Source organism: Mugil cephalus, chromosome 19 (assembly GCF_022458985.1).
Source record: "Mugil cephalus isolate CIBA_MC_2020 chromosome 19, CIBA_Mcephalus_1.1, whole genome shotgun sequence".
Classification (NCBI taxonomy): domain Eukaryota; kingdom Metazoa; phylum Chordata; class Actinopteri; order Mugiliformes; family Mugilidae; genus Mugil; species Mugil cephalus.
The window spans coordinates 10,662,583-10,676,747 of record NC_061788.1 but is presented as its reverse complement, the minus strand read 5'-3'; the positions used below and the strand labels follow the sequence as shown (position 1 = coordinate 10,676,747).

The window sequence follows — 14,165 nt, the reverse complement described above, 5'->3', positions numbered from 1 at the left end:
TACCTCTGATGGTACAGTTTGCTAATTGCACATAAGAGCCAGATGATGATGAGAATATTGTGAACAGGGGGGACATGTCCGCCAGAATCTGAATGTAGACAGTGGAAAATGAAAAGGTCATATGCACCATCCTTACAAGATAACGTAGCCAACAAAAGCAAGATGAAGACAATGTAACTGCACAATCCAAGAAAAGTAACTGTTTCCACTTAGTAGTGTAAATATTAAAGACAGCCTTCATTTTTGTCACTTTTTGGTACTAAAACACACCTGAAAACGCTCTGGACACAGAAGCCAAAAGAAATACGCTCAAACTGATATTATAAAATTATGTGTGTTTTGCTTGTGATGGCAAACGACAGCACACCAGGCTTTCTGCATTATTAAATTCTTATATGCATTATCAAATCATACACAAACGTAATCCGAACAAACACACAAACAGTTTGATTTTTCACATCTTTACCAAACACAGACTTAATAAATTGCAGTCTGGGAACAAAGTCAACTCTTGAGCATCATTAGCAGCGGCAGCCTCCACCAGGCGTTTCCTGAGGCCGCTTATGAGCCCTGAATATTGGACCGCTCCTTCATGGAAAACAGTTTTCATTAATGTTTCTGGGCTGTCTCGATTGAACAGCCTTCTTCGGGTCAGGCCACAACATCTCGGTTTGTTTTATTTTAACCGCCTGCTTCAGGTCACGGCCTTGTTGCGACAGTCGCCCACGTTTCAGGTCACAAAATGCTGGCATGAAAAGCTCCTGTAATGTTTCTTGGCGCGGTTTTGAGTTGTTTTGCCGTGATGCTGCCTCCACCATGCTTCACAGTTGAAGATGAGGTTTTAGTAAAAAAAAAAAAAAAAAAAGTGAACTGCTCTTTTTCTATAAAATGTTATTGTGCTCTTTTGCAAAATGTATCAGGGGAACCATGATGCTGCCTCCACCATGCTTCACTATTACGATGAGGTGTGTTATTCTTTCATAAACAAAGTGCATTTATTCCTTTTTCCACATATACTGGACAAATGAGACAGACGCCAAGAAATTCTTCTTTCAACCTAGTCCTGATTAGCAACAGTAGCTTCTCGTAAGGTCCAATGAAAGTTGTTGTGAGTGAGGCATATTTCACACCAACTAGTTTTTCCTGAGAAGAGCAAATAATCTCAGTTTGTGCGCCTTTATTTTTAGTTCGGGGAAGCTTAACAACTCACACTTCCATTATAGTCATGTTAACAGGAACATCCGGTTCCAGTTTTGAAGAAGCTGTTAGTGCAGAGGTTCACACACATTTTTTTATTTTTTATTTTTCTGTTCGTCCAAAATGAATTGGTCAGATACTGTCTGTAAGTGTGACTTATGAGGAAAAAAAAGACTTGATGAAAGCAGACTTTTTTTCTTGAATCCAAATATTTAATAGTTACATATCAAGTATTATTATGACATGTATAAAATTTCGATCACAATATGAAGCGATGAAAGACTGGCTGCAAATGCTTGAGGTCGCCAACGTAAAAATGACTAATGATTAAAAGAGAAGCAACTAAAATGGTAGAAAAATGGTGTACGGACATAGATAGTAGTAAGCATTCTAGGAAAATTAAACGTGACATCTCAAACTTTTTTTTTTTCTTCTTCAACAGAGTGCAATCGAAATAAAACAACACAGCACTGAAGCCAAGCGTCCACAAGACGTCTAAAAGTTGTTAGTACTGTAGGTTCACGGAGGGCAGAAGACAGCGGAAAGGAGGAGAGGGGAGGGAGCAAAGGTCACAGCAGAGAAAGAAAGGAGAGCTATTAGCTTGCCAGTCAATGCAGGGAGAAAATAAACCGAACAAGTTTAAGCAACAGTGGAAGTAATGCACATCACAGTTAGCTTTAAAGACCATAGTAGCATTTGTACTTGCATGTTGTTGATAAAAAAAAAAAAAAAAATCCTGAATGATTGAACAGAAACAAGGACATCACCACAAACAAACAAACAAACAAACAGCCTGCCAATGAAAGGGGGGAGGGAACGTCGGTCGGTTAACACAACGGGTGCTTTCTTCTCTGATCTGAACGTCAAACAGAGACAAACTGATGTGTGCAGCAGCGTCTTGAAATCGGCTGAAGGCGTCCTCGTCTCAAAACATGGCTTTGCCTCGAGGGCCGTTAACACTTAAACGTGACAATGTCGTCGGAACGAGGGCTACATTTTCCCCCCCGCGAACCCAACTCGGGGTCTGTTATTTGAAAAATCGAGCGCTCCAGGTGACCCTCTGTCCACGTCGCTGATCGGTGCAGAGGCCGCGCCGCCGCTCTCCATGGGATGTTTGTTTTGCTTCCTATCAGACCTGCCAACCCTGGACATTTTCAAGTACCACATCAGCGCTGGGAGAGATGCTAATCTTTGTCAGCCGCTCGCTGTAAAAACACATTTTTGACTCCGGGAAAAATGGACTTTCTGATTGTGTACTGTGCTAAACACGCTTTCTGAAGCATCCGTGTGCAGCAATCCTTTACGGTCATCAATGTCTTATCAGCGACAGTAGCAGGAAAAAACCGCGCAAAGATAACCGAAGCCCAAACAGGCAAGAAAATAATCTCTTTAAGATAATGACGGTCGTATTCTTCCAAAACAGATGCTCAACTACACAAAGGATGAATTAAAAGAGCACTTTGTAGACTTCCAATCTAATTTTTTTTAATGTCCTTTCAGTTTTGGGGGGAATCAGAGGAAAGCGGAAAAGACCAGCGGGGTCGAGGGGGCAGATGACCACTCTGTGGTTACTTTTTATCATGTAACGCCATGTTCGGCTCACAAAATCATAGTTGCATTAAACTGGGTGGGTTGCAATGCATCTTGGTATATGTAGGAAGTGAAACAACGGTTGTGCGAGCGGGACAACTTTAATTGACTTTCTCCGTCAATTAACTACCAACACAGATTAATATCCACATAAAAAAACGATATCGTATTCTCCCGGTAACTAGTCCTGCTCAATAGTTACCTTGGGAACGGGTAAACAACTTGTCCTTTTACCCCAAATAAGTAGCTTTAAATAAGCCAAGAAATGATCTCGAGTTTTGTTCGGACCTGTTTTAAGAGCGTTAAAGCTGAAAATCTTTTGGTATGCTGAATCTAAGGAAAACACACACATGCGTGCTTTTGTTTGAGTCGTGCCCACAGCTGCCATTTGTATTTTGGGCTATGGACCATTGCTTGTTAGATCTGATTAACCGGAATCTCCGTCCATATGAAGCCAGAAACGAACAAAAAAAAAAAAATCTCTTTCTGCCACACGGGGTGTTAATCCTTATAAACGTGTGCTGCAGCATGTAAACAGGCCTCATTGTTATCCAGCACATCCAAAATCTAAACCGCTCTCATAGGATGCTGTCTTTCTGGAAGCAACTTCTTGTGTCACTAAGTGCTCACATCCAGCACAGCCAACAATTCAGGGACTCAAAAATCATTTCCGTTAGCTTTCTCAGTTAATTGTAAAAGTGCTCTTTCTTTTTTTTTCTTTTCTTTTTTTTTTGTTCATATTTACAGGCGTCTCTCTCGAACGCGAGGATGCACGGGACAATAAGGGTCACAACTTTTCCTCTTGTACCGGTTGGGCTCAGTGAAGGACATGATGCAAACCCCACCGTGTCAGTAACTCTGAGTCAATGCTGCGTCACATTGTAAGTGTAATGAAGAGCATTATGAAAGTGTGTATTATAAAAACTACTGAAATCTGTTCTAAAGTCACACGCGAACAGCTGAAAACCCTTTTACACTGCTGAAACGTTCTCACAATACCCCGCAGGCTAAGGCCAGAGCATTGTTTTAAAACGCGTCAATATGATATCAATATGATATCTGAGTTTCAGTATTAGCTTTTTTTTTTTTTTTTTAAATACCTTACTTTAAGGTATATACATTTCCTCTAATAACAATATTAGGAAACTGGCCGTGTACGAACTTTGGGTACTGAAAGTGCTACAAGACACTCTAACGAGTCTCTTGTTGTTTTATGGGGTAGGAACTGGTGCATCGTAATTTATGACAATATGAGACTGGTCGCACACAAAGCTTCTATCTTATCTCTACTAACAGATATCCGCATAGAAACATGCTGGATTTGTAGGGAAGGGATGAGATTTTTGGAAACGTTCTGGTTTCCATTTTTGTCCCGATAGCATTGGCCGATCGTATCTGAGTGGGCTTTGATCGCGTGCGTGCGAAGAGGTCTGTGTGAGGAGCAAAAAAGAGGCAGAGTGCCACGTCATACCCTGTCGGCAAAAAAAAAAGTTACTGCATTTGTTAAACAAAACCCTTAAAAAAAACAGTTGTAGTGATTATTAAGCCTTTTCTCACACGTGTTTCCACTGGTACTCCTAATAGTAGCTGATCAATTCCTGGATTGATTTCTATCCCGTATATATACAGTGCTCCAGGTAACGTTGCATATTTTGTCAGTGTCACTGAGCCTCGCGTCGAATTGGAGAGAAAAGAAATCAGCGGCTTTGTGTTACGCTCGGGCCGAGGCAGATCCATCTCCATTTTTTTTTTCTCTTTTGGAAGTAATTTGATAAATAATCCACAACTATCCAGCTGAGTGCGCAATGACTCATCAGACTACTTCTCTGAAAAGAAGCACGTCTGCCCACAGCTCAGTAGCGAGTCCAAGAGGCAGAACAATGGCAGCACAATATATGCTAACCATCTTTGTGTGGAAGTCCTGCTTGATTGCGGTTGCTTGGTAACACCAGGGACAAACCACAGTCTGCCCTTTTTAGATGTCACCGAAATGAACGCGCATGCAGGCACATCTAACATTTTCGCGCGTTCAGAGGTGCTACAGGTAAAGCTTTAATTCTGCATTAAATGGGAGCGTTCCTCCGGGTCGATAAAGGGAAATATCATACTTATCTAATGAGCGGGGGGCTGCTTAGTAAATGTCATCCGACTTACGAAGCCAAACAGCGAGACAGAACTTAATTCCTGACATCTTTTCCCCCCTCGTCTGCTCGACAGTCTTTTGTTTCTTTGAACACGTTTTCTGACTCGTGGAGAGGCTCGTGTTCCGTGATCGCTGGTGCGCTGTATTTGTATGTAAAGCCGGAGCTTCGCCGGAGCCGGAAATCTTCCAACGCTCCGAACAAAGTGGACACAGCTGCCAATTTCTGTTGTCTGCCAATACGCAGAAAGCTACCCCTGGTGAGACGTTTGCTCGTTAGCTCAAGGCAGGGCAGTGGCGTCACTCCAAGTGACACGAGCGAGCACCTAGCAGGACGCTAGCAAGAACTCCCAATTAACCCACAAAACTATCCTGCTGCATATGTGAGAGTAAAGTGCTTCGAGGGCATGAGATAATCGTGTGCTTCATTGCAGGTTGATATCTGTCCGTCTTAATTTAACCTCTCCACATCAGACCAACTCAGACCAGCTCGGTGTTTCGGTGTAAAAACTGCATTCATGGTACGCGAAATGAAAACAGGTTGGCAGGAATCTGAAACGGCTGATTTCACGATATTGCCAGGAAGGAAATTTTGCACTCGCGCGTGCTTTGTAATGTCAATTAACGGACAACGGCGTGAAAGGGAGAACTAAAAATAAAATATCTCAAGATGGCAAGTGGGAGTATGAGATGGGACTCTTTTTTGTGCGTTTGATTTTGTGCGCGTTTGTGTGGCAGGAGTAGGGAGGTTAACGAAATGTCCTTGGTTGAATTTCAGGCTGGTGATGTTAATGGAGACAGTCCAAGTTCAACGGATGAGGTCAGTCCCTACTGAGGTTGTTTGTGTGTGAATGATTGTATACATAAATGGCTGTACTGTATATGCAATATGCATTTGCCCGTGGGTAAGTACAGTATGTGTGTGCAATGCATTTTAAAGTGGAGCTCTAGGTACTTGATGGTATACGAGGGGTGCACAGAATGGATCCTTATGTGCGTGTATCCTACTTCTAAACGTGATTTCGACCTCATCGGCCCTTGCTGTAGCCGGGAAAGAACTGGTCAAGCAGCAACTGAAGCGTCTTGTTTTGGGTCATGATGTAGTCCTTGCCCAGGTCGTGGCGGCAGGCGGGGCAGGTGTACACCTTCGCTCGGAACGACCGCTGGAGACAAGTCTGGGGAACGGAGGCGGCGAGGAGAAGGTTTGCACGTGGGGTTTTTTGCACAGGAGTGTTTACATTTTTTTTTTTTTTTTTTTAGGAATCAACCCTGAATTCGCGCGACATACCTTGCAAACATTGTGCGAGCAGACGGTGGTGATGGGCTGGAAGGCGAGCTCCTGGCAGCACACGCACATGAAGATTTGCTCCATCTTACGCAGGAAATTCTTCAAACATGTTAAAGGAGTAAAAGAGGGAAATTAGAAATAGAAGAAATAAATCAAATTTGTGAAAACTGCGCAATATATCATGGTTTTATTTATTCTGAATGATGTTGGTGCTGTAGCCAATTTAAATAACGTAGTTTTACTTTAAGAGAATTAAATTAGGAGATGAAAAGTAAAGTGGTTAGAATCTCAAGATCAAGAAGATGAATTGCCCGGTTTTAGATGTTAGCTTGGTCCTTGGTCCAAGGATCTACAGTGTGGAACCCTTGGTCATCTACACCGACCCTATGCTGAAATGAGCTACAACAGTAAAAGCTTTTACACTTGTGGGCTGGTGTACGGGAAAGGCCATGAAAAAATTACGTTGCTAAAACGCAGCCGGCAAGTCACCTCTGTTGGGTTTCTCTGTGCAGATGGTGCAGATACCGGCTCTGTTTACCTTCTTCTTCTTCCGCGACCCGCTTTCTTGGATGTTTTTGGCTGCGTCCGAAATCGCCCCCTAAGCCCTACGTAGGGGTTACGCCATTTTGTAGTGTCTGTAACCTTAGTGATCAAATTCTATGGTGGATACCCCATCTTGTACTGCGTTTCTAGTGGCCCCGCCGTTAATGAGCGTTAGCGAAGTTTCGTCTCAAAATAATTTCTTTAAATATAATTTTACTTTTTATTTCACGAACATCACACATATTTGTTTACAAAATCGTCACCTTTAAGTAATGTATGTATGTACACGTGTTAGTCGGATAAGGAGAACTCCGATTTTAGTCGGCGTAACGTGCTTACATGCACTTAAGTTGTCCAGTTAAAGTTGGATTAAGGCAATAATTGCATGTAAACATACTGATTCCGAAGCATAAAGGAGGAAATGCACAGGCGTCGCTTTCTGCATCACCACGCTGTCTAGCTACATTTTCGGGGATGTGCACATGGCGATGTGTTTCATACCGGCCCCTCTTTAAGGTTTTCCATGGCTTCATCCCAGAGTTTCTTGTTGGCTGTGTCTTCTCGGATCAACTGCTGCTGCTGCTCTGACAGCTGGAACGCCTCCTCTATCTTCACCCGTTTGGGGGGAGGCTCATCAACCGATGACGATTCTGGTAAAGACACAAATTAAAACTAAAGACGCTGAAGCTACTCTCGGAGAAAAGAAAAGTATTAAAAAGTGCGGTTAAAACTTAAAGCTGAGTATTAAGATCCAAGTTGACATATTAATTCGGACATTTTTCCGATCAGGCTGTCCTCACCTGTCCTCTTCTCACAACACCTTGTCTGACCTGCTTTGAGCTTCATCTGTAAAAGCACCCACCACTATCTCTGGTTGTCTTCTGCTCTCCATTACTTTGCGGCGGCTCCTCTTCCATCTCGCCCAGCGCAAGGTCCTCGTCCTCCTCTTCCTCGTCGAGTTCCTCCTTTTCCTTGATCTTGCGTTGTCTCCGTGGCCGCCCCCTCCCAGGGTAGTGCTTAGTCCTGCCACCGCGGCCCGGTCTAGCGCAGGCCTCTTTCTTTGTTTTGTTGGCCATGGCCGCCAAGTAGCCGGGCGGGTACTGCGGACACACAGGGAGAGGTGTGAGCACAGACGGCCCCGACTGGATTAAAACTTCTTTTCTGCTTGTCTCGTCTAAAAACTGGAGGTACGTATAAAAAGAATGGAAAATAGATGAGAGACAGATAGAAAGACGCTTTATTTATCCGATGGGAAATTCAGTATCCAGTAGCATTATTACAGACAGAGACAGTCAGAAAAAGAAGTCATAAAATAAAACAGAATGTATAAAAAGTATATACATAAAATCACAATACAATAAAATACATTTATGTATAAATGCAATAATATGGATATTAAGATATATGGTAATATAGATCTATATATATATATGTGTGTGTGTTACCTGAACTGCAAGACCCAGTTTTTTGATCCTCTCCAGCCCTTCAGGGGTCCACGGTGCAGGTTCCAGATCATCCCGTCTCAGCAGGTACCTCCACACCAAGTAGCCACACTTTCCAATCTCTGGCCAGTACTTCACCACCTACGAGCCCGACACAACCACATCAAGGTTACATTTCTTACATAAAGGAGCTGTTTTTAAGTCCTTTGAAGCAGGTCTAAATTAAGGCTGGTGGAAAATACTATGGATTTAAATGCCTAGCTGACTTTACAGCGCTAATAAGGGCACGACCTTGTACAGCTTTAGTGTACGAGGCTCTTTCCGACTACCCTACATTCATACACTACCTACAGTCTACTCGGGCAACCTAGCAGTGTCGCTGGCAGTGGTGGCAGTATGACCAAAAATGTATATCACAGTATTTTTCAAAATTCAGACGGTAACACAGTACTTTTTTTTTTCATGCATAATCATGTATTGACAGCACTTTCAGCTGGTTGAGAGAGAAATTAAATCAGTAGATTGACTAAGGATGGACTATTTTACTGTGATGACGAGTAAATATTGTAGAATAATCCCACACTAGAAGTAAAACAGGTTTGCATGGCCCTGTGTTAGCACTGTCTGCTGATGTGGAAATCTGGGGACATTTACATATAGAACAAATGTTATCAAGATGAAATTTAGTAACAGGGACAATTACGGTTTCATTTATTTTGACATATTTATTAATATTTAAACTGCTGTGCCTGTAATGTCAATAGCAGCGCAAACGTAATAATTGGATTCTGCGTGCAACATTTTTTTTCTTATTCATAAAATGCTACAATCGGGGACATTTTTGGGGACAGCTTTAGCAGAGGGACAGGTCATCCATCTGGTTTCCATCTGGTCACTCTAAAAAAAACAAAACGGCACCTTTTTTCAAGTTTTCTCATTCACACCTCACAGTGACGCAGTGACGTGTGTTTAGAAGAGCTACATTAAAAATGGTCCGGTCTGAAACAGTGTCTCACGGTGCAGCATTCCTAACACTGTAATCAAATAGGCCCACAAAAAAAAATACCGGAATTCTGTATGAACAGGTAAACCTAGAAAAACCTTTTTGACGGCGTTTGACGGTACCTTGTAAATACCATCGTAGCGGTTCCCTTCCTCAGGAGCATATTTGCTGATACGTCGACCTTTGGAGCTGCGCACCACCCTCACTGGTTTTCCTGCCCGCCAGTTTCTGGACTCCGCTCCGTCTTTGTCATTCAGGGGTGCATCACAGTTTAAGGCCAAAGCCCTGCATGGGTCAGGAGCCAAGTCATAGAGAGTGATGCTTAGTGAGAAGTTAATCACCTCATATTAAAATTCCAAACACATATTAACATTAAAGTAGTTAAAATATATCAGTATTTTCATAACTTTATCAACCTGAAGTCAACTAAACCAGCAGAACGTATTTAGAAGAGTAATCTAGTTTTAATGTGTATATGGAAATTCTTGCTCATCTTCAATGTAAAAAAAGAACATCAATTGGAAATGAGTGTCGTCTTTTACGTGCTGCACCTGTTCATGTGGGTCAGGGTCTGGTCGAAGGAGTGTTCCCCGATCCGTTTGTTTCCTGAGAGGTCACGACCCCCGCTGCCCGTGTAGGTGAACTCGTCTCCCCGGTCCTGCAACAGACAACGGTCACCATGACACAGTCACCGTGGCACAGACAAAAACCCCCGGGCGCTCGACACGACAATCAGATCTCACCACTTCATCCTCGAAGCCTCCAGCCAACACCAGCGAGTAGGAGCCGTCGTTGCTGCGGCCGTGGATGCCGCCGACGTGCGGCCTGTGAACGCCTGCCTCGCTCACCTGAAGTGACAAAAGCACAAAAACAGTGGGGGTGGAAAAAAAATGTTCACGTTATATCTGATCATAATGAAATGCACAATTAAAAAATAAAAGCTAACCTGTACTCTGAATTTCCAGGTAGTTCCCACGGGAACACCAGGTATGGGTCCATAGTGGTTTGAAGGAACAATTGTGCATTCTTTAGTACGCCCCACACAGGCCATACCCTGCAATTACAAGGAAACAAGACAACGTTAAAAAAAATACCCTTAAATACCAAAATGAAAAACATTCATATTAAGTCATTCAAGAGCCTGGTGGTAACGTATATATCAAGTAAAACCCGCGGTGAGTATCATAAGTGGTTATAATTTCAGAATTGATGATCATCTGATTTCCAGCGTACGAAAGTGTGAATACAAAACAAAAAGAACTCATGCAAGGCAAAGCGTTTTACTTTAATGGCAATAAAAATTTGCGATGATATGAAAGTCAAGTATAAATGCTGTGTGAGTCACAGCACTTAAAATGTGCCCAAACACACAAGCCGGGCTGTTTTCAATTAGTCCACAGCGAAAGGGAGCGTTCTGGTAAAGAAAGGAGTTATTTTCCGTTGGCGGTTCCAGGAAAGTGGCTAAGTCATGCTTAATGGCATTGTTCACATTACACCGTGGAGCTGAGCGCCGGGGAGACAGCGAGGCCAGAACGGGAACGATGCACACGGTATCTCAAAAGCGTTGCCACGAGAAGACTCGTGAGAGGAGGTTTTGAGGAAAATATTTAACAGTATGCCTGAAACAGATGCTTAAAAACAAATTTAAATCCATGTCAGATGTCTTCCACTGCCTCAGCTGCTACAATTATATAATTCTGTTTTTTGCCAAGTAAAAAAGTCTCAATTCAATTTTACAGCTTATAACGCCACGAAAAAAAAAGTGAAATGTGGATAATTAAAGACTGTTTATGAGCCATGGTATGAGGATATGAGAAACATTTAGTAATCAATACTACATCAATAATTTTATAATTGTAGACGTCTGAAAAACAAATGACGCGACCGACAGGGAGACTCTGTGAACACGATCTGAAGTCACTACTGTAAGTGACTAGATGAAACAAACTGATCTTATCATCTAATCAGAGGTAATTTGCTGTGATGTGTTCCAGGAATATCTAACAAACCCTCAGAAAGACACAAACACGGCAGACAATCGCTTACTCTGCGCGCATGAAAACGACCCCGAGCGAGGAATAATAAACACACGAACGGATCAATGAGTAGAAGGCTGGCTTCGCCCAAACGTTCGGAGCTAGCGGCCTCCAATAACTGTAAGTCACAGACTGCTGTGCAATCATACTTTAAAGCAGTTTCCATTAAAGCTGAATGACTTCTTGTGTCAGGGTGTTAAAAACGAGGCACGTCGTATAAACCCTCGCTTTTAAACAGTACGTAAATACAATGTTTGGCATAGAAAATATTGTGAAAGGGTCAAATATTTACTTGTGTTATTTCTGCAGATAGAACTTCTGTCATCCCCACAAGGAATTAAAAAATGTTGACACATGATCATCAAGCACACCCCAGTAATCGGGTTATCCAATTTTTGAAAGTGGATTGCCTTTGGCTACTTCATGGGAGGAAACAGAAAATTCTTCTTCTTCTCCCGCTCGTCATGAGCAGCCACTTAAACTCGAGCCTATGTGCGCTGAGGAGAACACAGGAAGGCATTATCAATCGTCTTCGGTCATTTTAATTTATGGCCGACCTCTAAAAGAAACAATTTGGAAAAGTCACAGCTGCTGAGAAGCATCTGACACGAACAAGATTCTTCGTATTCGCCCACATAACCGTTGCTCCTTTGAGGCTATCTGAGGAGGAAGAGCAGTCCTTCCCCCAGGCGTTCTGTTAAAATATACTTTCAATCTCACAGAGCGGATGTCGGTGCACCTGGTCCTACGTGTGCCTCCGGGTGCCTTAAGGTCCTACCTTTCCCCAGTCCCTTTGACTCTCGGTTGTTGCCGAAGGCATTTTGGCTTTCTTCTTGCTGGCTTTGAGCTTCTCGCCCGCCTTGACAACCTCACTGGTGTCGTTCTTACAGGTTGGACAGTACCTGTCGAAAGAAAAAGAAATGATTTTCTTTCCTGTGCGTTCGATAGGTTTAAGTTTGGGTTGTCGCGTTTTTAACAGCCACGTCAAGTCCAGACACGGTCTTGACATCGCTGTCATATTTGCACTTGTTGCATCAGCTTAAACCTTAAACACAGAATGGTGGTATATAATGTTAACGTCGGTTTTTCACAAACATAACATTTCTGAATTGTACTTTTTATTTTCATTATTTTTACCTTTTTAGTTCGGTTATTAATTGATTTTTATTTATTTATTTATTAATATTTTATCTTTTTAGTCTGGCTTTTAACAGAGTTCAACTTATTTTATTATGTTTAACTTATTACATGAATTTTATTTATTTTAATCCTTTAGGTAATTGCTAATTTATAGTGATAATTTACACAGTTATTTTTATCTCTCTAGTGTCTCCTCAAGTTCAAGGCTCTGAGAGTGGGCAAGCGTTTAATCATCATTCTTAATTTCTCAGTGTTTAGTGTGTGTGTGTGTGTGTGTGTTTACATACATATGCAGTCTTTGTTGTTGTTTGTTTTTGTTTTTATGTAAAGCACTTTGGGCTGCATTTTTTGTATGAAAAGTGCTCTACAAATAAAGTTTGATTGATTGATTGATTTCTTTCTTTCTCTCTTTCTTTCTTTAACAGAATACTACATTATAAAAGTTCTTTCTTATTTGAAATCAATAAAATGTTGACTCAATAATATGAGCTTGTCTCCTTTAAGGATTCAATGCCCTTTTTTATTTCGTAGAAGCAATGGACAATCCTTGAACACATGATAATGGATTTTTTTTCTATTTTATCTGACAAAACATCAAAACATAAATAAAGGTGTGTCTCCTGCACTCACTAACTTTGGCAACAGCTTTAGTTTCTTTTCTTTACACACACACACACACACACACACCTCTTGGTTGGTAGCGACTCAAACTTGCTCCAACTCGTGACAGCATTATGATTTTGACTTCAATCACCACTCGAATCACCCCACACATACAGTTTAGCCCACGCTGAATATCATTAATCAGGCTGTTTTACAATCTTCATGCTAATTGTTGAGCTACACTCTCCCTTTCTTTCTCCCTCTCCGTGTCTCACCAGTCCTCGTCGTCTGGGATGGTGGCCAGAGGTGGGTTGAGGCAGTAGATGTGGAACGCCATGTTGCACTCATCGCACAGCAGCTGCATGTGAGCATCCTGCTTCCCACCGCACACACAGCAGGAGCAGAATCGACACTCCGCTTCAGGGTCGGCCTTGCAGTGCTTGCACTCGGGCCCGCTCTTCCCTGGAGCCAAGAAGCAAGAAAAAAAAAATTCAGACACATTTAAGCAGCCGTATGAGCGAGAAGAAGAAGATATCACGGTTCTGATGCGCGTCAATATATCTTCAAAACCAATGTGGGCAGGTTTGTCAATGTTTTCGCGGTGTGTTTTTAGTGCCTACGTTTAAACTGCCCATCTGCAACTGATAGTGCACGAGCTCCTGGTTTCTCCACCTGGTAGATTTCATCCAGAAACTGAACTTTACAATCTGCGATTACATCTCCAGGACCCCTGGATGGCAGGCGAGAGAAACAGACAGAAGTAGGGAGAGTGCAAGGAAGAAAGAGGAATGAAAACTAAAGCGAAAAACAAAAACAAATAAAAAATGTCCACAGTAATATTCTGATGAGGAACATAAAAAAAACAGAAATCATCCAGTTTACACCCAATGCATCACCCCCCCCACCCCACCTAGGAAGGAAGCTCCTCACCCCAGGAGGATATTGACTCGGAGCTCCTTGTTGGTGCGGGAGGTTTGATTGAGGTTCACGACCTCCGCGTCAAACCAGAAGCCTCTTTCGTCGGGCGTCTCCATGTTGTAGTTGACCATCACGTGCATGCCCACCTGGAGCTGGTCCCACCGCAGCAAGGTCCGGGCACGTGGCCGCACGTGCACCGGTCGGATCTCCACGACGCCGTTCTCTGGGTAGCTGGGAGGGGGGAGGGGAGGGGAGAGGAGAAGCT

General features: G+C 42.6%; 1 protein-coding gene and 1 long non-coding RNA gene across 3 annotated transcripts in view; one reads left to right on the top strand and one right to left on the bottom strand.

The window, feature by feature from the left end:
• Positions 1-1,387: 1,387 nt before the first annotated feature.
• LOC124996428 (E3 ubiquitin-protein ligase UHRF2-like) overlaps positions 1,388-14,165 on the bottom strand; it is a 32,366-nt gene continuing 19,588 nt past the window's right edge. The window contains exons 4-16 of one of the 2 annotated variants that reach the window (XM_047569439.1): positions 13,913-14,131; positions 13,603-13,712; positions 13,258-13,444; positions 12,018-12,141; positions 10,150-10,257; positions 9,947-10,051; positions 9,755-9,861; positions 9,326-9,488; positions 8,204-8,341; positions 7,621-7,939; positions 7,260-7,408; positions 6,216-6,314; positions 1,388-6,102 (exon numbers count right to left, since the gene is read on the bottom strand). In XM_047569439.1, the coding sequence (XP_047425395.1) occupies positions 5,956-6,102; positions 6,216-6,314; positions 7,260-7,408; positions 7,621-7,939; positions 8,204-8,341; positions 9,326-9,488; positions 9,755-9,861; positions 9,947-10,051; positions 10,150-10,257; positions 12,018-12,141; positions 13,258-13,444; positions 13,603-13,712; positions 13,913-14,131 (1,975 nt within the window). In that variant the 3' untranslated portion in view covers positions 1,388-5,955. The remainder of the gene's footprint in view (positions 6,103-6,215; positions 6,315-7,259; positions 7,409-7,620; positions 7,940-8,203; positions 8,342-9,325; positions 9,489-9,754; positions 9,862-9,946; positions 10,052-10,149; positions 10,258-12,017; positions 12,142-13,257; positions 13,445-13,602; positions 13,713-13,912; positions 14,132-14,165) is intronic. The other variant, XM_047569441.1, reaches the window with a different exon arrangement.
• Positions 5,707-6,395, top strand: LOC124996429. The gene is made up of 2 exons (XR_007110851.1): positions 5,707-5,747; positions 6,188-6,395. It is a non-coding gene; the product is annotated as an uncharacterized LOC124996429 (long non-coding RNA).